Below are 26,649 nucleotides of genomic sequence, written 5' to 3'. Positions count from 1 at the left end.
TACTTTCTCTGCACCACAAATGTCATCTTTTCACAAGATTTGATCATACTTTTGTTTTAAAAGTTTCATTGGCATAAGGTTCTTAGGATAAAAGGCAATATCCAGCAAGCCTTAGCTTCTACCTCATCTCTTGACACATTACATACTCGACTTCAGAAACACTTACTTTCCTTTATCTTCTCAAAATAATGACATACTTTCACATTCAAGGGTTTCATATGTGCTCTTTAACATATTGAAACATTCTGTGTTCACTCTCTAGTTAGCTAATTCCTATTCCTGCTTCAGAAGAATATAAAATATCCTTTCCAAAAGATGAAGTTATGTCCTCCTCTTTAAACATGGATTGTCACATATTTATATGTCACAGTTGAAATCCATTGTTTGTTTAATTAGTACCTTAATGTAATTCTTCCCTGCAAGTTTATAAAGAGCAGAGATCACGTCAGCATGCCCTATCTTCCCCTGTATATTTTAAGTCTGTAATGCATATCTGTTGAATAATCGAATGTCAACAATATAATGGATGCTATGGATACAAAAAAATTTTAGAACTACTGGTATCCTATACACCATTTATTTAGCATTTACCTTTGATGTCTATATTTTATGTTTGTGATTTATTTTTTAATTAAAATGTAAGCTCTTTGAGAGAAGATAGCAGTGCTTTATTCTTTTTTATTTATCAGTATCCTACACATGATTGGCTCTTAATAAATGCTTATTATTTACAAAGCACTATTTTTAAAAATGCTTTATATAGTTTGTTCACTCATGGAAGGCCTTTGCCAAAAGATGACGCTTGAGCAGAGACCTGAGCGGAGTGAGGAGCTAGTCATACACATATCTGAGGAATGAAAATTCTCAGAAAATAGAAAAGCAGTTGTAAATGCCCGTGAGAAGAAGAACTTTCCTGCTAGGTTCAAAGCACATCCAAAACCCAGCGTCCCTAAAGCAAACTAGAGTGTGTGTGGGGGTTGGAGGGGGTCATAGGAAATGAGATCAGATAGACAGCAGGGAACAGAACATGAAGGGCCTGCAGGCTGTGGTACAGACTTTGACTTCTTATCCCAGCAAGTCAAGAGTCCACTGGAGAATTTTTATCAAACAAATGACATGATGTGACTTCAGTTAAAAAAAAAAATGATCTGGTGATCTAATCAATGTTTGCCTGGCAGAGAGGAAGTACTTAGAAATGTTTGCTTTATTATCACATTGCATCACCTGGCATTCAAGTCAAGAAAAATGACCAGATACCTACTTTTCAATCTTTAAAGAAAGATCAAAAATAGTAAAAGAGAATATGGAATAACATGTGGTCTGTTTCCTTATCCCTTGTTCAAAAGGATAAGATTGAGTGAACCTTATCCAAAATTCAAAAATGCTTAGGGCTACAAGTGTTTCAGAGTACAGATTTTTCCAGATTTCAGAATATTTGCATATACAAAACGAGATATCTTGGGAGAGAGGACCCAAATCTAAATAAGAAATTCATTTATGTCTCATATACAATTTATACACATAATCTGAAGGTAACCTTATACAATATTTTGGGGATTGTGACCCATCATCACATGGCAGGTGTAAAATGTTCCATTGGTGGCATCATGTGAACACCCAAAAAAGTTCCAATTTGTAAGCACTTCAGATTTTCAAATTAGGGAAGCTCAACCCTTATGTTTTTATATATATTCCACACATATTAATTATTATAGGTAAAAATGTTTCTTACTTTAATTCTTCCATAGCACCACTTTTACTCTAGAGAAATCTGTCTGAAGTTTGCATGTTTATGACAATTCTTAAGTCATCTACAACACTGAAGACTTGTTCTGGAAGGATTCTGAATTTGATATGAGCAAAGAATCATCTTTATTTTCATTAGCATTTAAGTGAAGCTTAATAATCCTTCAGTTGTAAATGTAGACAAAAAGCACAATGGTTTATCAAGATACAGTATTTAAGTTTTTCTTATATATTACAAATACTGTAGATAACTGAAAATATTGGGTTTACTCTCTCCTCAACTTTAAAATTAATACAGTGTTTATAAAAATACTGTTAGATTAATTTTTAAAAGCAAATATATTTCTTTATTTTTAGTTTGTGTTTTAATGTTTATACTTAATATTGTAAAGATTATTTATACTTCACAGTCTATTTCAATAAAATTGGTCTGCTTTATGTTGTGTTTGTAATCTCACAGGTTATGTTTCATATATTTAAAAAGAGTGTAAGAGATTCACAGGCTTTGCCTAACTGCCAGCAAGAGTGTGCACAAAAAATGAGTAAGTTATTCCTGATCTGGAAGGATCAATGTTTATTAACCTTCACATCCTTCATAAAACCTATGAATTTATTAAGTTGGTTCATCCCCATTTTAAGTTTCTTTTCTTTCTTTACATGTCAAAGGGTTAAATCTTAAGAACTGATTGAGCTTCTTTTGTTATTTCCCCCCCTTTGGCTTTAAGATATGCAAATTCCCATAGGATCTATTTCTTATATGGAGTAATAATGCTAGCAAGGCATCCAGTAGAGAAGTAGCCTGTGCTGGTGTGAAATTAGACATGACCAGCAAAGTAACATAAACACAAAACATACTAGATGGCTTCATGCATGGTATGTAATGCATTTTCAAACTGCTAAGGGAAACAATAGAAGCTATTCATATAGTGATCCCCTAAAAACTTAAGACACAGCCAAAGAGCTCTATACCCTGTAAATTCAATTATCTCATCTAAAACACATTATGCTATTACTCTGTAATGTAGCAGTATCATATACCTTGGACCACACACACACAAATATAGTACTTACATGTTAAATTACCCAGCAATCCTCATTTTTAAATGAAAAACCATTCCTTCCCTCTTATTTTCAGTCCCTTTAAAAAAGGCTCTTATTATAAAAATTTTAATGTTCACCTTTAAGGAATAGCATACATATTCATTATTAATTTGTTCAAATGACTTCAATTTCTCCAAAGCATTTCATAACAGCTCATTTTAAAAGAATTAATTTCCCATTTTGCATATGGTGAGAGTGACTTTTCTTGACATAGTATTCTACATTCACAGTGCTTTGAAAGCAGTGACCACAATTAGTGCTATCAAATATCATGAAAACTGTTCCCCAGTTAGACTCCTTTTACAATCCTCTCTTGCCTATGAGCCTGCATGTGGTTAAGGCAGGATGTGAGCCCTTAAGCGGGAGAGATGATGTCATCGTGGAATAATTCAGGTTCACATTCACGCTCAAGGAACAAAGTTCTGCTTTAGCTGGGAAGTCATGTAGATAAGGAATGTGTGAGTGTGTGGACATGTACCTGTGTGTGCATCCCTTTCTCAATCAGAATTCATTTGAATTTTTTAATGCTTTCTGGAATTTTAACTTAACATGTTTTATTTTAATCTTATAAAGCATGATTTTAACATAACCGTTATTTACACCACCGAACAATAGCTTATGGTTTGAGCTTGGGGAAGGTAAAAGCAGTTTTGAAGGAGAACTGTCAGATTCACATGCACTTGTAGCCACGGAAATCTATGAAAATTTCTAGGTTAGAATTTGCCAACTGCTCTTTCTCCTTCTCTCCCCCTGTCTCTCTTGGGTCAGTGATCCTATCAGAATACAAAATAGAGCTAGCAATACTTCCCCTCACATCTCCTAGCACAGAGGCCTCATCAGAAGCACAACCCAACAAGAACAGAACATCAGGATTAGGTGAATTAACAGCTTGTTCTTACTCATAGAGAAATGCTGGCAACTATAGGTCTACAACAAATAAGAGACAATGTAAGGGAAATTTTGAAATGTTCTTAATTTGTTATTTTCTTCCTGGTACGTACAAGGAAAGCCATCTCAAACATGAGCGCTTTCAACATAGGTTGATTCCATGCCTGGCAGGTCATTTTCCATTAGGCCAGGACCTAGACTCATATTCAAATAAGTTATAATGTGGTCAATCATAACATAGTTTGGTTTGCTTTCTAATTACATCTAGAGATAACCAAGAAACTTCAAACTGCTTCTTAAGTCATTTTCTTAAAGAATCTCAACCTACCTTCTTAGGCACTGGCTTTATCTGTTGCCTATAAGAAACATACAATAAGAAGGACAGTGACAATTCCTTTTATGATTCACTCAGGACAAATGAATGGGAATGATTTTTATTTTGATTATGTGATCATAAAGAGAAAGTAATTTACTAATGTATGGGTAGTCAGAATGATCAAATTAATTTATTGAAACTGACTTAGAATATTTACAAAATCTCATATATATGCAGGTTAGAAGTTACCACATGTATACAGATACTATATACAGATTATAAAACAGGTATTTTTATTTCAGACAGGTATTTTTATTTCAATCCTTTTTGACTTAGAAAGCAGATGAAATTCACACAAAATAAAGTAGTAAGAATGTGTACAAAATTTTGGCATACCGTACTGTATGTTTTAACTTCTAAATTCTGAAACACAATAAAATAGTGATTTTAACTAGAGTTTTCCCCAATAACTTTCTAAACTTGACATGACAAACACTATATTAATACATGTATTATATTTCTCCATAGCAGGGAATAAATGCTTTAGGAGTAAGTGCTGCCTATTTTTCAGTCACATCTATCTTCCCCACCACTAAAACACATGCACACATCCTCAGGACTATTATCTCTTGTTTTTAACATGTAACTCATTAAATTTTAACAAAATATTTACATTTAGTAATATTCCCCATTTTGAAAGGTTGATAAAATTATGAACTTGCTCTACTGCAAATCATTTATATCTCACTTCGAGCGGCCTGTTTGTCAATAAAATAAGGCATTCTCAGAAAGCCAATAGTAGTATTTGTTCCTAAGCATTGAAATTTTTTGAGTCCTTCCCACAGTCTTATAGAAATAGTATTCTTGCCTTGATTGTTAAGTAGTTCTTTGGTGGCTGGCTAATTAAGGGCTCTGAGGAAAAAAAACAAAGGTTTTCCCCATTTCAATCACCAACTATTTTAATTGGACAAAAGTGGTAGTTGTTGGGGGAAAATGCAAAGAAAAAAAAAAGATGCTATCTTTCTGTCTCTTTCAGTAACTGAAAGATACAATCCTTAATTACTGTAACAACACCTCATTTCAGGTCAAAACATCTCTTGAGAACTTATTATATGAAAACCCTGAAATCTTCTTTTTCCTAATTCTCAATGGTTTACAAATTTATAAAATCACTAGTTATCCCTCGTCTAAACGTTAGTTTGTATGACCCATGACAAATTGTATAAACAAGCCTTAAATCTTCAAACTGAATGAACCAAGTGGATATTTATGTGCTCGTTTTTATTCTCATTTGTACCTTTACATTATGCTCTGAGCTCAAATAATTGCGTATTATGTGACTACATGATAACACCGACAATTAATTATATGGTCAACTTCTGGGAATTGATTGCTTACCAAGTATTTTAGACCTCCACAGTTTGTTACTTCTGATAGTTTTTCTGTGAGCACTCACAATGTCCTTAGACCCTTGTTTGTCCTCACATTACCCTAAAATTCCCCAATACTTTGTCATTTCCATTACTTAAAATAACCTTGTCCCTCTTGGTTTTGCACATTAAAGATTTCTCAGCTGAGAAAAACCAGCAGAGGGAGGGATTTCAAACTTGGTGACCATCATGGTCTTCAGGATTAAAAATTGAGGGTTGCGTGGATAGCACTCTTGATCTGAAAGTAAATATCTATATTGGGACATTCATTTGCCCATTAATCTTTTTATTCATCCAAATACATATCTACAGAGTACCCATATGCCATACATTATGTTTGATCTATAGTTTATAAAACACAACAACATGGTTGTTGTTGTTCTCAAGGAACTTAGAGTCTAACAAAGGGGTAAAGATAAGAAAACAAATAAGTATAAAAATATGTACAGGGTGGGGAATAATATACAGATGGGAAAACCATCAGGAATGGGGCCTCTACCTATGGAGTATGATGAAAAAAAAGACATCTCTATGCTTCCAGAATCCCCTTCCCTCTATTTAGATAGAAATATATTAATTTTCTTCTGGAAAAAAAAAACTCCTTTCTCTTTTTATTCAATCTGAGAATTTTCAACCAAGCTATTTTCAGAGTATTGGCTGTTAGACTACCAGATTCTTTTTTCATGCTTAAAGTTTAATTTTGAGAAAGAATGATATCCTAAAGTTAATAACTAAATGCTAATGAGCATATATGTGTACTAGGTACTACTCAGGTACTTATTTATATTAACCTATTTACTTCTCATAATAACTTACTGAGGAAGACGCTATTCATATCTACATTTCACAAATAAGTAAACTAAGGCACAGAGATTTTAATTGTCTCAAGTTAATAAGCAGTGACTGTGGAGTTATGATTAAAAGTCAGACAGTCTATGTGTTGAGTCCACACCACCAGCCACTTCCATACAGCTGCTTTCTCTAAGCATTTGAAATGATTAATTATTATAGAGGCACTCTGAAATGACTGTTCACGCATCTATGCTACATAACATTTGAGAATGGCCTGATTCTTAGATTATCCAAGGTCAGGTTCACTTTCCTCCAAATTTCATTCTTTCCCAAAAGACATCCTATATTCTTCCAATAAATTAGTTTTGCTTGTGTTAGCAAGAATTTGTTTTTCTTTCTTTAGGACCAAACAAGTAATGTTTGGGCATCAAGCCTCAGGAAAAAAAAAAAAAAAAAAATGGGGTATTTGGACTTGCTGTTGAGACTGATTCTAGAGTGAAGTTATGGAAAAAAAAAAAAAAAAACTAGAAGCCCATAGTATTAGGCAGAGGTTGAAAAAATCTTTCAATATGGTCTTAAACTAACACAACATTTTCTTTTGCACAAGAATATAGAATTATGAAAATAAAATTAGATATGAACTTAAGTATTCTTCTAGCACAACAAATAGCACAATAAGCTAATAACTTTCAAAAGATGATAAACACTAGAACCATCACAAAAAAACTATATAATAATTTTACAAACTGCTTCATGGAATCCTACTTCATTTTCCTCTGTGTATTTCAACTTTGTACCTTTTGAATGTCTCAATCAAAAACTAGATTCAGAAACATTTACATAGGGAAAATGAAAGTATAATAAAATTGTTCCTTTAGCATGAACAATCAGAGTAAATATTAATAGATTAAAAATTCCCTTTCAACTGAGCACCGTGGTGCATGCCTGTAATCCCCAGAGGCTCTGGAGACTGAGGCAGGAGGATTGCAAGTTCAATGCAAGCCTCAACAAAAGTGAGGCACTAAGCAACTCAGTGAGATTTTGTCTCTAAATAAAATACAAAATAGGGTAGGGCTGGGGATGTGGCTCAGTGGCCAAGTGCCTCTGAATTCAATCCCCAGTACTCCCCCCCCCCAAAAAAAATTTTTTTCTTTTAGCTCAATATTTATAACATAAAATTTGAAATTTACAAGAATTCTGATGTCAAATTTAGAGAAATTAATCAAGTTTCTTTCACAAATGCAAGTGGATGTGAAAGGAATTTCCACAGAATAGCTGTGATATAAGGAGTTCAGATGCAAAAACGACTTGCTTTTGGTATTGGCTCCTGTCCTTTGCCCAACTTCTGTGCTCTGATGAGAGTCCTGTTATACAATGAGAATCTTGTGATGGGGAAGGGCAGACTTGAAGGGAAAGCCCAGGTTGGGAGGTGGAGCTTCCTCTCCAGAAACAGAGAACTTACTTGTGGACTGCCCACTGCTGGTATTTTCCTGAGCCAGAATATGAAAAAAACATCAGCTACACAGGACATTCCTGGAACCACAGCTATGTCCTTAAATATCTTACCTATCCCAGAATGAAGAACCTATATTTTAAGCCAGAGCTGACAACCTCCACCAGGTGTCAAAATACTTCAGCCTTGTCCCAGCATAGATGTAGTTCCTGTTCCATCTCAGCAAGACTCTGGAATTCCTGGCAAACTAGTTACATAGCCTCAATGCACACTTAAAATCTTGAGAACCTCTAAGTGTATGATGGCAAGGTTTTTCTTCACCTATGTAATAGTTTCAGGGAATGTTAGTCTGAAAAGAACAGACTGTAATGTTAAATTTGGCAGAATTAATGAGTTTTGACTGTAATGACAAGATGTCTTGAATTTTCTGTGCTAGCATGGGTGGCCAGGGATGATTCTATAAAAGTTTGCTAGATTGGTTAATGCAAAAGTAAATCCAATGCTAGTCCACACTAAAAGGTCAGAAATCACTCAGTGTAATATAGAGAAAGGAATTCAAAACTTGGAGAAGAAAAAAGTGTTGTATTCAACTCATAGTGCATACCTCACCTAAGCCTACTTTTGATTACATCACTTAAGGAGGCCCAAGAGACTCTACTTTTTCCATTTTTTTCTATATGGGTCTGTGGGACTTTTTTTTTTTCCACAAGAAAGAGACATGAGCAGCACTTGAAATAAATACCCTTATTTTTAATGTGAATGGACGTTCTTAGATTGGCAGAATACATGATAATGCTTTCCTTAGGCAAGATAGATATGGCTTCCAGAATATAAGACAGTCCAATCAGATCTGTTAAAATGACCAGCACCATAAGAAATGTAACTATGTTTTATTAACCATAAGATCTGCAGGTATAAATAGAAAGCAAACTCTCCCAAGTTGTGTTTTATTAATAAACAAAGAACAATAATAACAAAAAATGAGATCATCTTCTGATATCAAAATTTCTGAGGTAGAACAAACATACAGACACCAGTTCCAACGAAGAAAGGGGCTACAGTAATGACTTTGCCTTTACTATAAAACTTCCTTGTAATCTTTATTGCCAGGAAACAAGAAATGTTTTGTGAGGATTAGATGATAGATTTCTTTTTTAAATCAAAGTACATTTTACACTAAGATTAGAACATATTTGAATATATCAGAGGTTATTTTTGTAGTTTTTTTTAAATGTGTAATCGGCATAGATATTTCTCAGCAACTATCAAAATTGTTATTTCCTGACAAGTAGAGTAAGTTCTTATGGGGTAAAGGAAACAAATACTATTTCACGTCTTTGAAAAAAAAATTGGAGATTTGCACTAATATTCATAACCTGGATTTATCAAGAAAAGTAATTTCTGCCATATTTCTATTCAACCCAAAACAATATAAAAGATCAATGGGACTTGAAACACAGCAGGGAAATTATAAGGAAGTAAAAGCTTTAAACAGAATTAGTTTTATACATATGATCTTTTCATTGAACTGTTATCACTCTATATGTTGTTACTTGATTTGATCTATTATTCTTAAATTAACAGAAAGCTACAGAATGAGTTTGCACATGCTTGACAGGAACAACAGAACTCTTTTACTATCCTGTACAACAACTCAAGGTCTGTGACTCAACAGGGACACTGAACATATCCCAATTGCATCAAACACCTCTACTGTGTTATATTTCACTGGTTCAAATAAGAAGGCAGGAATTATGGGCTGAGTAGATAGCTTCATAAAATACACACATCCAGAAGGCGGAGGATAAATCCTATAAAAACTTAGGAAGCAGCTCTGACTGCTAAATGAAGCTCCTAGTTTCAGTAGTAGGGGCCAAGCAGGAATATTTCTTACTTCATGAAGGAAACAATGCAAATGTGTCTAGTTTGCTAATTTTTGTCTGATAGAGATTGAATTTCTATCAGGGGATACCATGACCATAAAACATGAACTACTTGTCAAGAACTCAACCTGTTGGTCATATTTTTAAATTATTCTCTCCATTACTTTATCGTTGGATAGAATTGCCATATATGGAATCAGCTCAATTAGGCCTGAAGATCCAGGAACGTTTCATAAGAACATCACTCACTCCCTATCATGACTATTTTTTAATTATTACTTCCTCTCTCAATCTGCACATTAGCTCATATCAAGTCTTTTATGACCAGTTGACCCTGTGTGAAAAAGGCAAATTCCTTCACAAATTATTATTCTGTACAACCGTCAACATGTCCTGTGATGGCACTGAAGCCCCATTTAGGCATATCTAAGACAGTTCAAAGAAAAACTACTGTTAGTGAAAAAAACATCAAGCTGAACATTCAATTATCTGCTTTTAGGGTGAAAACTTTAGCCAGTTGGTCAGGCATTAGAGAAATGGTGACAAAGGAATTTATTTTATTTGCTATATTTAAGGCTTCTGGATATTTATAATTTACAAATCCCAAGGGACTGCATTTACCACTAAAACTTTTCAATTCTTTCATTTTTCTTCCTTCCTTAATCTTAAACAGCCACATATTCATTGAAAAATCTTTTTTTTTTCATGTAATTCCACCTATATTCTCTGTATCTCATCATTATTCACTTTGTTGGTTTAATCCTAGCATTATTTTACATTTTGAACATCTTACATTACTTCTTAAGTAGCATAAAATCATCGTGGCTGAAAAGTTAGATATGAATGACTCCAGATTAATCACAGCTGAGACATTTTTTCTTTGCATAATGCCTTGTATCATTTTCCATATTCTCCTATTCTGTTAGAGGTATGAACAGAAAACACAAATCTCTGGATTTCTCTGAATTTCATCATGTTAAAATGTTCTCTACACAAACAGTGCTATTGATTTTTTTTTTTTTTTGGAAAGGAAAAACTGTAATCTTTATGTTTTATTTAATTCCCAGATAGTACAACATCCTGAGGTCTTGTTATCTTACAGCCTAGAGAAAGAAGTATTCCTGATGGGCAAGTGCATGATGGGAATTCTATCTGACTAGGATGTTCTTTCCCCTGAACAAGGCCTGAATTCTACATTTGGATGGCAAGTGTTCAGTCCCTTCCTCAGAGCATAATGTAGCATTCTACTAGGTAACAGATCTTTTCTTCTTCTTCTTCTTCTTCATGTGCTTCAAACCTGATCCAAGCGCTCAGAGCCTTTTGAAGTCAAAGGAAGCTTTGCATCCAGAGAAATTCTGATGTCAGAGACAAACATTCTCAAAATAAATGAGATAAACGTAAAGTGGGGAAAATGAGATAAAAGTGGGGAAGTGAGATCAAACTCTTTTAATATATTGCCCTGTGTTGACATCACAGTGGTTGAGAGAGTTTTGTACACAAATCAGCAAAGCTATCAGTGGTGAAAAGGAAAGAGGTTAAAAAAAAATAATAATCAAACAAGAAGGGTTTCATAGGTTGAACTCTATTTGGACTATGAGTTCATGCATAAATGTAATAATTACCCTTTCTTGGTTGGAGATGCCAAGTTTGAGTCAATTAACTAATAGTCAAAAGGCATAAAATCTCAACTTGAGATTGGACTTGATATTTGTATTGGTTTTATTGTCTTATAGGATATTAGGAAGATTAGATTCATTAAAATTTTTGCCATTAAAGATCTTCATCTCTAAGAATATTAGGACTAATAATTATGGTGAATTTATCATTCTATGAATATTAAACTAAGCAAATCAAATTTTGCATTAAACTGCTGTACACTGGTCTCAGATGCTTCCATCTAATTACTGACAATGCTAGTCTCTGAATAGCTCTCATGCTTAGGGGGGAAAATGATCAAGGTTAAATTACTTACAGATAACACACCTAAAGAGGCTATTTTATTATTGATCCATTGATGCCTGAACAGAAAGAATCATGGAAAAATTTATTTACATTTGGAATATTTTATGAAACCAGAGAAGAATGTAAAATAGTCATGGTTTTCTAACTAAAATGTTAAATATACATTGTCTGACGTACATTAAAATTTACTTTCAAATATTAAGAGAATTTAAGTCATTCTTAGCACAAACATACTTCAGACATACCAGGAGAAACTTGTTTGTCCAAAAACATTTATTCCACAGCTGTATAATCCCCTACTTAACTATCAATCAGAAAAACTAAAAACACAGCTATAAAAATGAGGAGATGAGATTTAAGCTGCTAGGACTTCCTGTGATATGACTTTAGGTAGGAACAAGTTTATAGTTGGCTTTTTAAAATAATTGTGTTTCAACATCTTTCTATATGAAGTTTATTGTAACTAAGCAAGAAGGTATTAATGAGTTCAACTGTCTTTACCATCATTGTTCCTAAACTTCAATATGCCAACATGGAGAGTAATAGTCTCTTCTCTCTCTCTCTCTCTCTCTCTCTCTCTCTCTCTCTCTCTCTCACACACACACACACACACACACACACACACACCACACACTTTTATTCTATGGAAAATAGTCAATGCATTGTTGTAAATATAGGCTTTGATTTATAACAAAATGTTACATAATCTTTTATAATACCTATGTTGTTGGCATTTTTCACATGGTAAGGTACAGTTTATTTTGATTTAATTTGCACATTACTGGAAGGTACTCATGAAAGATATAAATGCTGCCAAGAGCACAGAAGGCAATTCAATCAAGAACAACTGGGTCAGTTCTGAACTCATATCAAATTTGAATTTTTGAACATTGAAGGTGGAGACATAATGGTTACTTTTAAACCTGCTCTTGTTTGAGCAGTTTTGTTTTTATACTAGAATAAATTTACCATAATCAGAATAAATCTTAGCTTTAAATTCAATTAAACAAAATGCTTAAGTCTGAGAAAATATTTCAAGTTTAATAAAATTTTGCTGCAATTCTACTTAGAATTAACTAAAATTTTTCTGTTTCTTTTTATATTTTATCATAAAATTATATAACATGAAATAAATGTTTCAAAGGAAAACAGTTATCAAAATCTTGGCCCAGAAATATTCTCCACATTTTGTATTACCATGGAGATTTTGGGCATGTCTCTACATGTTTGCATACAGCAGCTATCATACTACATATGAACTTTTGCAAAGTACTTGTTTTCTTCTAGTCCACCTAAAATTCTCATCAGGTTCTCAACACTTTTTCAGGTAGGGAAAGGATACAATATCCATCAAGGTCCATTTTTTTGTGCCATATACATAATTATCAATCTTATTTTACAAAAAGCTAAGATTCAGAAATAACCAATTAATAAATAATAAAATTAGAACTCAAGCAAAATGGACTCAAGGTCAAAGCTTTTGATGTATAGGAAAATGCTCTTAACATCTGACAGCCTTGTGGTCATAACTGTATTTAGACATCATTTTTTTCTGCTTTAAGAAGAAAAAAAAATCATAGAACTGTACATTAGTTTTAATAGAGTTTGTTCTTTGTTCCATGAAAAATTCAAATAATCCTGATCTTGAGGCAACACAAAGTTTTCTAAGTCTCTACAGTAAGAAGGTAATGCTTTCTACCCTTTACTGCATCACAGTAAACTTTCCACACCTACTGTCCTGCTATTAGGCATAAGATATCCTCATCAGCAAGCTGAAGTAGACATCAGTTACTTTACAAAGGAAATCACAGCAGAAGAATAACTGGTGTACTAACAACAAGCTTGATAGGAAATATTTTCATAAAGTTTCTGCAGATCTGTTCTACCCAAAGTTGACCAAAAGAAGAAAGCACTAGGCTTGGAAATACAGCTTCTGTGTCAAATCTTTTCTCCTCCACTTACTGGACAGATGATCTTTCACAAATCTGTATCTACCCAACAGAAGAGGATAGATACAGAGAATGTAGTAGTTACCAAATTTTGCTGAACATTAGAATCTCCTGGGAAGCTTTTGAAAAACCTCTTCAGATTGTAACTTATGGGAAGTAAATCAAAATGTTCAGGCATGGAATCCAGGTCTCATTATTTTAAAAAACATTCATGTGATTCTAATGCACAACAAAGTTTGGAAGTCACTGAGGTATTTAATAAATTTACAAAGCTTATTTTAAGATAAAGAAAGTGGGGTGAAGCAGAAGTTTTATATTATATAATAGTTTATGAGGAGTTATAAACTATATCAAAACTAAGTACAGTGATCACACACACACACACACACACACTCACTCACTCACTCTATTTTGCCAGAGTTGCAGGAACAATTTAACATATTTGTTGTTTTTGTTGTTGTTGTTTCAATTTATTTTAAGCTTCCTTCAACCTTATTTCAAACTTTTTTCCCTCTTTTCCTTCTCTATTAAAAATTAAGAAAAAGTATCATCTGGACCATCATAAAGAAAATAATAAGTCCAAAGTTAATTACTTCAATTCTACTTCTCATTTAAAAGAAACAAAAAATTACACTCCCAGATATTTTATTCCAATAGGCTGCCATAATATTTTTGAAGACAACAACCTATTTAGTAAATCTTTCTTGGCTAGTTATTATTCATTGCCTGATGACACAAATTATTTCTCTGCTGTTTTAACTCAATGTGTCAGATTCGGCCAGATTATGCAGCATACTCTTTTAATACCATCATTTTTCATAAACATCTAATTAGATTTACCAAAAGGCTAATACCATTTATGTAATTGAACTGCAACTAAGATGTTAGTGCATTAAAAATACCTTCTATATAAACTTTGTTGTTTAACACAGTCCTTGATGCATCCATTTACAATAAAATTACACTACACTGTAACTGTAATCTGCCTCTTGGCTGTGACTCCTGTACTGGGACCTGTACCTTTGTGGGCTTGTTAACATCCATGCTCTCTTTGAATTTCTCCTGCATAGTTGCTGCAAGTTGACAGAGCAAAGCACCATTATCCAACTTCTCCATAAAAGTTTCTGCTGTGATCTCCTTCCCTGAAATAACCAAAAAGGAACATTAAAAAAGCATGATCATTCCCTAACAGAAATGTCAGATTTGTGCTAAAGAACATATTTTATACTAATATTTCTCACTAATATTTCTATTCCAACTGAGAATAGGATTTAACATAAAGAAAGGTTTCTTAAGATAGGAATTGAACATAATAAATGGTTTCTTAAGAATTTCTACTATTGCATTATAGTGTACATAACAGGGGGTTCCTTTTGCATACGCATACAGGGATGGAATATAATTTTTTCCACTTCAGTCCCAAGTACTTTCTCTTTCCTTCCCTCCTTTTCCCCCCTGTTCCTCTTCCTCCATTGTACTAATTTTCCTTCCATTCATAGCTTTATAGACATACGTAAAGGTGAAATTCATTGTATTAATACATGTACATAGCATAATTTGATTAATTTCATTCCACAAGTCCTCCCTTTTCAGATTTTCATTTGGTCACAGGAATCTAAATATTTTATGTTTTTATAATTAAGTTCTAACTTCATAAAAATGTATTTCAAATTAAAGGGATAAGTGATATCCTGGGTAAAAAAGCCTCACCATTTCAGAATCAGGGGAAATGAAAACCAACTAGTGAATGAAACTCGAAGAACCAGCTTTACCAGGGATTATACAATTTGGCCTCTCTGACTTCTCATTCTCAGAAGCCCATCCAATTACTGTGGCCCACAAAGGAAAACTGGTATTTTGTGCTAGGAATATATCTTCTTACAAGAAGATCACATGTTTCTTTTTTTTATTAAAATAAATCCATGCAATATAAAAATATCATCCACCATTGGCCACTTTAATAGCATTTTAGTAGCCTGGCCAATGCATATGTTTGTCCATCTTGCTTAAGAAATTACAGGTAAAATAAATGCAAATGATAAACACTGTAAAAAAAATTATTTCCTTTTAAACTATTACCCCTTCCTACTACAGCTCTCAAAGTGAAGAATTAATTAGGATCTGATCTCTGCTTTGTCCTTTCTCTCTTCACAACTGTCTCCACACCTTCAAGAACTGCTCTTACAAGTGAAGTTCACAATTCATTCACCACAACATTTAACTGAATCTCAGTTAAAAGCCATTTTTCTTTTTTTCTTATATGGTCCTTGAAGCATATTCCCTTTCTTCTTCTTTTCTTTCATTTTGTAACCTTTATTGAGATACACTTCATATACCTTACCATTCACCAATTTAAAGTGTATAGTTCACCAACTTTTTGCATATTCACAGAGTTGTACAGTTATCACCATAATTATAGAACATTTTTATCATTCCCCATAGAAACCTTATACCCTTTAGTTCTCACAGCTGAATCCCCCATCCCCTAGCCAGATATATAAACCACTACTTGCTTTCTCAAATGACTTCCCTAAAGCTCTCTCCTTTTCTTTACTCCTTATTTCTCTAAGATTTGGAATAATTTATTTTTGCCACCTTAATTTTCCTTTAACACTCAATTCAAAAATTCAATTCAAAAAAAGATTCAAGCTGCCTTCTATTTCTCATGTCATAATCTTAATAAATACTTTTAAGATCTGATACCTAAACCTCCAGTAACAAGATCAATGGTTATTCCTTTTGTGCTCAACTTCTCTTTCCAATGTATACCACATTCACTGATAAATTAATATTACTAAACATCACCCTCACTGGTTCATTCTTCACTCTGACACATTTATTCCACATTTATTCCCTAGTCTCATCCTTTACCAAGAATATGGAATCTGACATGCAAAGGTGTGCTTCCAAGCACACTGCTGGTCTAACATCTCGGTACTCTGTTCCACGATACACACTTTACCTTTCATGTTCCCATCAAAACTGTCTGTTTTTACTGTCATGCTTCTGTTTCTGGCATGTCCCTACTTTCAGTATCCTACCTTCTATCTGCCTGGCCAATTTCTACCTTTCTTTTAATCACAGTTCCAGAAAAAGTTTCTCCCAGAGCACAATGATCTGTTTTCTGTATAATTCATGCTCATGAATACCCTTTATTTGAATACATAGCAAACAGTTTGATTGTGAGCAACATGATTCATATAAAATTCTTATCTCCCACAATAAAATGTAAACCTCTTGGTGTCTGCCTTTTTCACTCTTCTACAGAGTTAGGTATGATGTTATTCATACAGCAGGCATCTAGTCAGTGGGTTCCACTGAGTGTTTTAATTAATAAATGAAAAGATAACATAACACACTGGGACAAACGGGTATTATTTTTGTGCAAGTAGTTAGGTTGAAAGCAAAAAATAGAAAATATTTCAAAGTTTTATATTGAAGTGCTCATAGGGTTATGTATATTTTTTTCATCTTAGGAAAGATGCAGGGATCTCAATTCTACGTACACTTAAATAGAATACAACTAGAACCACAGATTAACTATTGACTTAAACTGACAATATCTGTATTTGTATTTCAAGAAACACCTGTTTAAAATGATTTGTGTCCAGTTTTTTTTTTTTTTTTTTTTGGTGTGTGTGTGTGTGTGTGTGTGTGTGTGTTTGTTTCTGGGGAAGGCATGGGGGAAGGATGGGTAAAGAGAGAACAACTACTTTTTTGTGTGTTTTCCTCCTTACTGGATAGTGCACATTTTCGCCCATAGCTTGGGTAATGACTTCTGCAGGTGGCAAATCATCAGTAGCTCCCAGTTCTCAAAGGTTAGCCTTGGAAGAGCTTCTTCTACTTCAAAACTGTTCAAAGCTCAGCTCACTTCAAAAATGAACACAGTAGTCTTAATATACAAAAATTCAGCATAATAGATTGTACTGTGCATTCCCCATATCTGGCTGTATTTGCCAACAAGGATGGTATTGCAAACTGACACGAAAAATTACTATTAGAAACAGTTTCTTAAAATGTTTATATGTATTCAAAAGCATTTAGATTTCAAGAGAAATTAGGTAAAATGTACACAAACTGTTGAATGATTCTTTTATAAGATACTTCTAAGATTTTCTACATTTGGAAGACAAATTTAGGTATTCTTAATACATGAAGATCCATGGCGATTTAAAGATTCCGTTCATATTTTTAGTGATACAATATTCTTAAACAAACTTGTAAATTATGAGAAAAAAACAGCTTTCATTAAAAAGCTATCAGCAATTTACCAAAAGGTAAGATTTCTTTTTACTTTTCATATGTTATACCTAAAGATTTCTGGTTATCCAACTTTTATGAATACTAGAAGAAAGAATTTTACATTGAACATCTGTATCCAATGAAAAATATATTAGGTGTCAACTTTCAATTCTGTATATTTTATAGCTTGGAAAGGTGGGATTTTTTTTTTTTTTTTTTTTTTGGCTAAAACAGAGACAGTTACATACTTTATAGCTGAAATGTACTGCCTCAAATGAAGGAAAAATGTGAGACTGCAAAGTTAACACACACAAAAAAAAACTTCATTTGTAATGTATTTTCCATCCAACTATTAAAAACATTAAATATGCACTTAAATGTACTACATAATTATAAGAAATCAGTTCTAATCTTTATGTGGGATAATATATTACTTTACTCTTTATTGCATTACTGTTACCAATAGTACTTAAAAGAAAACAACAAAATATAAAACTACTTGCATCCCAACCTTTCACCTTCAGGGGAGGGGAGGGGAAATAGTAGAGGTTAGGAAAGGTAGCAGAATACAACAGTTACTAATATGGCATTATGAATCTAATGTATGAAATATGATATGTCAAGAGCTTTGTAATGTCTTGAACAACCAATAAAAAAATATAAAACTAGTTGAGTTTAACCATAACAAATCCATAAGAACAGGCTATGAAGAACCAACTGTAATTAATCAAGAAAAATTCATACAAAATTTTAAAATCTCTGCTAAGCAGAATCAGATCTTCTTTAATCTAAACTGTTAGCTAACTTCACATTTCAGATTATTAGTATCTTAATGTGATTCTAAAACCAGAGAAATATTGCTTTTCTAGTTACACCCTTTCCTTGTAGTTGACAAGTGTAGGAAAATAAAGAGCAATTAATAAATAAAATTAAATCATTTTGTACTAATAAATTGCAACTGGGTTGTAAAGACCATTGGTTTGAAGTTTAATCTGAAATATGCTAGTCTAGAAGTACTATCTTCTCCTCTTGCACTCATAATTGTAAACCGTGATCTTTACAGTATCAATCCAGTCATGATTGACAGCTGGACAATAGACAAAAATTAGGGAAGTTGATTAAATATTATGATTAGTCACTTAAAACATTAAGGCTCAATTATAGGAAATAAACACCTGCAAGAAATTTTTATTAGGCAACTGCAATCAACATGCATGTCCATAAACATCAGTGTATTCCTTCCAGACACGTTTGCCATAATTTTCATAATGTCTATCAATCTATAGAGTATTTTAGACTGAAGCCACCAAGTTAAAATTAATTTACTTTTCTCTGATCCTAAGAAGAAATGTTTTCCTCTTATAGCAGTACTTAATATTTACAGATATGACCACAGTTAATAATCCCTTGGGTATTATGTATCAGGCACTGTTGTAAGCAATTTACTTGTACTCATGTTCCTGTTTTTAATCTTCTTATAAAACTTGGAGTGGATGTAATTATTTTACAGATAATGAAACATAGCTGCAAAGATTAAGTAATTTGCCTAAAATCACCCAGCTCAGAGAATAATCTGGCTCTTTGACCCAGGCAGTTCAAGGTCATAGTCTATGCTCTTAGCCACTATGCTTCACTACTTAAATATTTGCTGAATACACAAATGGCTATTTCCTATAACAATGCATTCTCATTAATGTGATTGTCTTTTTCTCTATAAAAACACCCCAGAAGATTTTTCAGGAAAAGAACAGTTTGGGATTAAAGATGATGGTGCTGAAAATGAAAAGCAGCCTACTTGACAGTCTGGAGAATTCAGGTATGCTCTGATATTTGACTTGATTTGCTGCAGAAGAAAGCTGCTATGTTGTAGCCTCTAAGAATGATCTGTTTGTTATACTATCAAACTCTACTTCCGTCTCCATTGTATCCCTCAATTATAATTTATTTCTCTAGTTAAAGAACTCACACACATATTATTTTCTGTCTCAGCCCAAATTATTCCATAATTTCAAGACTGATTTTTGAAGATTGTGAGATAGGAAATAACTCATTTTACCCAGAAATCCTAGGCCAATGCCTATGCAAGCTGATCCACAAATGTGTATCCTGCATTTATCTAAAATGCACATATACTTTTAAAAAGCTGGTTCTTCTACAAAAGTCAATAAAGAAATAGGCACTAACCTCTCTGAAAAGTATCAACTTGTGAACATGATTTAAATTGTCTTAATCTAGTCATAAGATACCACCCTTCCTAAGGAATCTTTACTGAACATACCTACAACATGTAGGAGAAAGGGTGTTGTCACGAAAAAAAGAAATCATTCCAAACTTGTTAGAAAGCAGCAACTCCAATAAACTGGTACTTAATGACAAAGATATTTTACTTTTTAGAAATAACTGAAAATAGAATCATTACATACAGGTTATATTAAAGTGAAAACAGTTGCCTAGTGTGGTGGCGCATGCCTGGAATGCCAGCGGCTTGGGAGGCTAAGGCAGGAGGATGGTGAGTTCAAAGCCAGCCTCATCAACTTAGTGAGGCACTTAGCAACTCAGAGAGACCCTGTCTCTAAATAAAATATAAAAAAAGGCTGGAGATATGGCTCAGTGATTGAACACCTATGGGTTTAATCCTCAGTACAAAAAAAAAAAAAAAAAAGGAAAGATTAAAGTGAAATCAACTGAAATCTTTTATGTGCATGTAGAAAAGTCAAAGAAGATAAAATTACCATGACCTCAATTGCATAATGGATTTTCTAAATGTAAATAAATTTAATTCAGCATAACTTTGTTTGTAATATATCTTATAATTTGTTCAAAGTTCCTGAATATCTATACACATATACCTTCATTCTAAATATTTACAGTCTTTAAAAATAATGTTCAATTTTTGATGCCTAATGAAAATCTTTTCTCAAAAGTATACTTCCATGTGATTCATACAGTATTGCTGGATAAAACTCATAAAAAGCAAAGTAAACCATCATTTTCAAATAAAAGATAAAAGCAAAATGTACAATTTGAAAACGTTTATGTCAGTATATTTATATCAAAGCCAAGCCAATAACAATCTTCAAAAATCCATCAATAACCATGAAGTTACTAACTTATGCCTAACCTATTCAAATGATGGTTGGTGACTATAAGATGAAACTTTTAATTTAATAGCATCCAGTTTTCTCAAAGGTACAATTAAATTTTTTCCCAAAGATTTATTTGTAGAATCATTTGATTTTCTAATTTGTCCTGAGGACACAGTTAAATAACAAATGAGCAATAATTACATGTAAGTAAGAACAACAAAACAGTAGCCCTTTGGGGAAATAAATATGAATAAGTAAATATAGAAAAAAGATTTAATGCAGATATTTAATTCAAAGCAGAGTACAATGGCCAAATAATCTTTTTGTGTCTTTTCTGAAAGTTTGCCATAAAATGGGACCATCATCCCAGCAATTATTAGGAGACATACTAGGACTACAAAGAGTATTTCCCATAAAATAAGTAGATGTACCAAGGGATATGTAAATAGTCAGAAAATGTCACATGATCTCCTGTCATTTGTCATGGTATCCCCAACTCAGATCCCAAGTCCTATGAGTATTTATTGACTTTCATTAGTAGACATATAAGACAGCCAGTATTTCACATTGTAAGATTTAAATTTTAGCTTCCCTGACAGATTATTGTTGTTTCTTTAACACTAAGTCTAAAACTCTAAATTTATTATTATTACTGATTAAGTAAACATATAATATGTGAAAGTTACAGTGAAATACCTATATTTGGGTCATTAATATGAATATTGATATATAAACCACAAAATCATTTTCTTTTTTTTTAAATTTTTTTTTTTCGTTGTAGATGGACACAATACCTTTATTTTATTTATTTTTATGTGGTACCAGGGATCGAACCCAGTGCCTCACACATGCTAGGCAAGCTCTCTACTACAGAGATACAACCCCAGCTCACAGAAATAATTTTCTTGCCCATCAAATCATACTTTGTCCTTCAAAAACTCTAAATATCAATTGAGCATTCTTTAAAAAGCACATTTTTTTAAATGTACTGTCAATGTAGGATCAGAAATATCTGCATTTAGAATGTGAAACTCCTTTGGAAAAATTGAAGAATTTGTTTCATTTTGGACAACTATCCCAGAAAGAAGCAGGAAATATTTCCATATCACAATGATAAAGTAAGGGCCCATATTACAACAGTAAAACCTAATTAAAAGTTTTAATTTAGTAAGCAAATTTCTACTTCAATGAGGAATTTTACTTTCTATGGAGATAGGATTAACTTTGAAACTACTGCTGAGACATCTCCAACTTTCATGTTTACATAAAAAGTAAGAATTGGAAGATAGCAGCATGGTAAAAATCTGCAAATATTTCTGAAGGAACAAAATACCCAGTAATAAATAATTTTAAAATTTATCGTGGTGGCTCTATTTCCATGGTATGTGAATACTAGATGTACATAAGAAAATACCTATCAGGGCCATACATTTATTCCTCTTCTCCTGATATCCACCAAACTGGTATTAATAGTGTCCTACTTCCAAATGTTTTACACTTGAAATAATTTCAAGTTATTAGACTACTTTCCAACTTGCCATGAGGGTATTCACTTGAGGTTCATTACCATTCTACTTCATATGGACTCAAGAGGATTCAAAGGTTACACTTCACTGTATCTTGAGATTTGTTCAGGATTCCGATCCTGAGAAAATCCATAAGCTATCAATTGCATTTGTGTTACAACTACTAATTTTTTTTAAAAAAAATTCCTATTCTTTAAAAGAAGGTCGTTCCTTTATATAAATCCTTTCCTTGTTTATGCATATCAATGACCTCAATTGCCCTCATGGGTCTCAACAGATGGATTTCTTGAAAACTTAACTTTTGGGAGCTGGTAAAGATATTAGAGATCATCTACTCCAATCCCTTCATTTTATGGTTGAGGACACAGAGCCCAGAAAAGATAGCTGAGTGACTCTGGGCAAGTTTCCTACAGAGCAGCAGAGCCAGAACCAGAAGCCAGGTCTCCTGACTCCCAGTTAGGAGCCAGGTCTCCTGACTTTTAATCCAAGGATCTTTCCATTACACACACTGACTCTCTTCTTTGAGGCTGTCTTAGGCTGTCACACTGATCAAGCTACTTTGTAACTGATCACGTTCACTAAATAAAATGCCTTGATGATAATTCATGGGACATTGGAGTGTCCATTTCCCCTGCCTGGAAATTTCAATGGCTTTTCATTGATCATACTGTAAATTATAAGTTCCTTAATATGCTACTCAAAGCAGTATATGGTGTAGGCCTAACAAGTCTGATGAAACACACACACACACACACACAGTCTCTCTCTGTGTCTCCCATTCTCTCTCTTTCTCTCTCTCATGTTGATGCTAGACTTCATTCATTTCTTCCCAAATATTAAACTCCTTCCCAACTCAATTCCTTTCCTGCCCACAAAGACTCTTACTCCATGCTTTGTCTTGCTAGCTGTCAACCATTCTCCAGTTCTCCGTTTAAATACAAGCCCCTTGAAGTTTACCTCAAGCCTTTTGATATCTTGCCCTGCCCAAACCCCATTTCACAGTCTATTGCAACTTCAATATTTTAGGTTCCGTCAATGGATTACATATTCAATTATCTACAGAATGTGTTTATTTCCTAATCTACTCCAAATTTTGTAAGAATAGGTACTATGTCTATTCTTAATCACCTCTACTACCATTCAGAATGTGTCTGGAACACAGTCATCATAATAGTTATTACTTACTGTTTGATTATTATGTTATAGACCATAGTCTGATGATCTCATTCAAACAACCATCAAATCATTAAGGTTTGTATTAGTGTTGTACAAATTTTACAGACTGTAGAACTGAAGCATTTTGTAATAAAACACACAGTAAACAGTGGAACCGAGGTGAATTGACACATTCTTATTCCAGAGTCCAACACGGCTGAGCTCAGGCATATTTCATGAATTAATGAATGAATTCATGCATTAAATCAAATTAATACTTTCACTGAACTATATAAATGCAGTAACAACATGTTTAGTGTTCACTATATGCCTGACATTATTTTAAGTATTATATATATTTAAATTATTTACTTTCACAACCTATAAATAGATAATACTAGATAGATAATAACTGTTATTATACATATATGCAATAACTATTGCATACATGAGAAAAACAAGGCACTAGATAGATAATAACTGTTATTATAGTATACACACACACACACACACACTCTTGTGTGCATACATAAAATAACTGTTGTATACATGAGAAAAACCAGACACGGAGATGTTAAGAAACTTGCCCAAGATCACACTTTTAGAAAGTAACAGAGATGGGGTTCAAATGCCAGCGGTGTATTTCCAGAGTCTGTACTCAACTTCTCGTTTATACTGCTGCACATGATAGCTTATATCAGAAGACAGACTGCTGAAAGTTAATGAATTGCTAAAGTAACAATCATTAGTGAATCCTAAAGTGATAAAACAAAGAGAGAAAAATCCATGTTTAAGCTAAAGTAACTACATTTGATGGAAATAAAATTCCCCCTTTGCATGGATGAATTACTAACAGATGGTAGCCCCCTCCTTCTGGTAGAGAGGATGTCACAAAAGAGTAAAGGGAAAGTCTTTCTGGGGGATGGTGGCTGAACTTTGGACTCATTGACCTTTGCCTGGGAACCTTTGTGAAAACTACAGTTTATGTACCCATATTTGACAACCCTGGTAAAACTATGAAAAGTTGCCAAAATAGAGTGCACACAGTGAAGAATAAGTGAACATCTAACTCTAAGGGGGGAAATAAATAAGAATAAACAAAATCCATGCAAAAATTCACAACCATAGCAAGCAGGAAAAAACCTTGCTAAAATGGGCTCAAACCTCACCAAATGAGGTGAGAATTTCAGATGGACAGGGTGGTTTTCATTAATCTTTTCCGTTTCACCAACTGGAGTGTGAAGATACCAACACTAACCCCGAAGCATTCCTTAAAGAATAAAGCCATGTTGACAAATCCCTTCTGCAAATGATAAAGTGCCTTATATATTCTACTTTGACTCAATATCCAGATCTTATATCTTATAAGCTCTGTAAGGATCCTTTCCCCAAGATGTAAATCAATTTTATTCTTCAGAAAAATATTAGTGTATACTATGATTTTTTAAATGTATAAATCTATTTTGCACTTGTAGAAATTTTATCCAGAGAAATAAAGAGGCAGCTTTGCTTGAGGTAGGCTTTTTCTCAACAATATTGTCAGACAAGTACATGAAAACAAAGGTGAATTGAGAAGAAAAAGTTTAGTTCAAGGTTAAATAACTGTAGTCAGCTCATTTGGACAGAGGATAGATGTTTTTGTTCCTGAGATTGGGTATTCAGCAGTTTTAGAAGGTGCGCTATAAAAGTAGGACAAAGAAATCTAGTTTTAGAAGCTAGATTTCACAGACTATGGCCTGTGAACACTGTCAAAAGAATAGGTCAAGTTGGTCAGTTATATGAAAGAAAAGTGAAAAATAAATCAGACTAGTATATAAATGTACTAAGCAATTTGACCACATATTTCCACATTTCAATGCATGATGTTGGAATCATGAACCACAGTTCATATGAAAGACATTGGGAAATTCATTGAAATTTTCCACATGCTTCAGGTTTCCCAGATGAAAAATCCAAATAATGAAAGCCTTTCTTTCCAAGTTGCTATCACATGCTTAGGTGAAGGAGACCGTAAGAGGAAAAAGCAACAACAACAAAATGTTATCTATGGTCACAAAATGATATCTTATAACCTTACCTAATAGATTGGTTAACCACAAGGCCAGATCTTCTTTCATCGGTAGCAAATTAGCTTCATGTCTGCTGGCCAGCCATTGGCTATACTGATGCATATCAGAGAGGCCAGGCCCACTGCGCACCTTTGGGCTCAGAGCAGTGCACATTATTTATCCACTTGTAATACCTGTTTTGGAAACAAAAAATCAATTGCTTTTATACAGACTTATGTGGTTAAAATCTTGCCACAATGACAACGTATTGAACCAGTTTCATGGTTTTGTTTTTGGGATTTTGTGTGTGTGTGTGTGTGTGTGTGTGTGTGTGTGATAGGTCAGGTGATTAATTATTAAACTCCATGAAACATTGCTTTATTTGTAAAGGCCCTCTCACTTTTGGCCAACCATTTGGTAGGAAATAACAGCAGTCAAAGGTCAAATAAGAAATCAAACAGTAACCCCTTAGCTCATGTAAAATAATATATTTGGAAAGGATCAGCTGCTAAGGCAAGAAATTCCATTTACTTGAACGAAATAAAAAGTGGTTGAATTAAAATTTTAATGTCCAATTTGTTAATTCTCATTGTTTGGGTTAATTTTTGAAAACATAAATTTTCATAAAGTTTTAGGACTAAATATTATCAGTTACATTATTTGCACAATTTATGGTAAACACATAGTCCTCCTAAAACTGTTGCCTAAAAGATAAAGCATAGCACCTGGTGTTTGAAATAGCCAATTAATTAAAAACTCACAATAAAAGAATTGAGTGGGGGACAGGTAAGGGGGTGCATTCAAAAGATCTCTTTGATGGTCACAGAAAGCAACAAGCAGAGAGTTTCTGACTTAACCAAGATCAGACAGATCATAGCACAGGAAGGCTGATCTGGGTCTTCACACATCAACACTCTTTCCATAATGACACATTTTTATAAAATGCGCTAATCAAGAGCTCATACTAATAATCTAGAATTACAACTTAATTCTAACAAATCCTATCACAGGTAATTTTTTGTCCTCTACTATCATGTCTTTCTTCCTTTCTATCTTCCCACTTAGTCTATTT

At 33.3% G+C, this 26,649-nt stretch overlaps 1 protein-coding gene across 2 annotated transcripts in view; it reads right to left on the bottom strand.

The window, feature by feature from the left end:
- The window catches only part of Gas2 (growth arrest specific 2), a 114,151-nt gene extending 88,400 nt beyond the window's left edge, over positions 1–25,751 (bottom strand). For both annotated transcript variants that reach the window (XM_076846990.2, XM_076846991.2), the window contains exons 1-2: positions 25,607–25,751; positions 14,541–14,662 (exon numbers count right to left, since the gene is read on the bottom strand). In XM_076846990.2, coding sequence (XP_076703105.1) covers positions 14,541–14,662; positions 25,607–25,751 — 267 coding nt within the window. The remainder of the gene's footprint in view (positions 1–14,540; positions 14,663–25,606) is intronic.
- Between the last annotated feature and the right edge of the window lie 898 nt (positions 25,752–26,649).

The sequence above is a fragment of the Callospermophilus lateralis genome, chromosome 2 (assembly GCF_048772815.1).
Source record: "Callospermophilus lateralis isolate mCalLat2 chromosome 2, mCalLat2.hap1, whole genome shotgun sequence".
NCBI classification, from domain to species: Eukaryota; Metazoa; Chordata; class Mammalia; order Rodentia; family Sciuridae; genus Callospermophilus; species Callospermophilus lateralis.
Note: the sequence above shows the minus strand (reverse complement) of the source record. Positions and strands in the feature narration are given on the sequence as shown.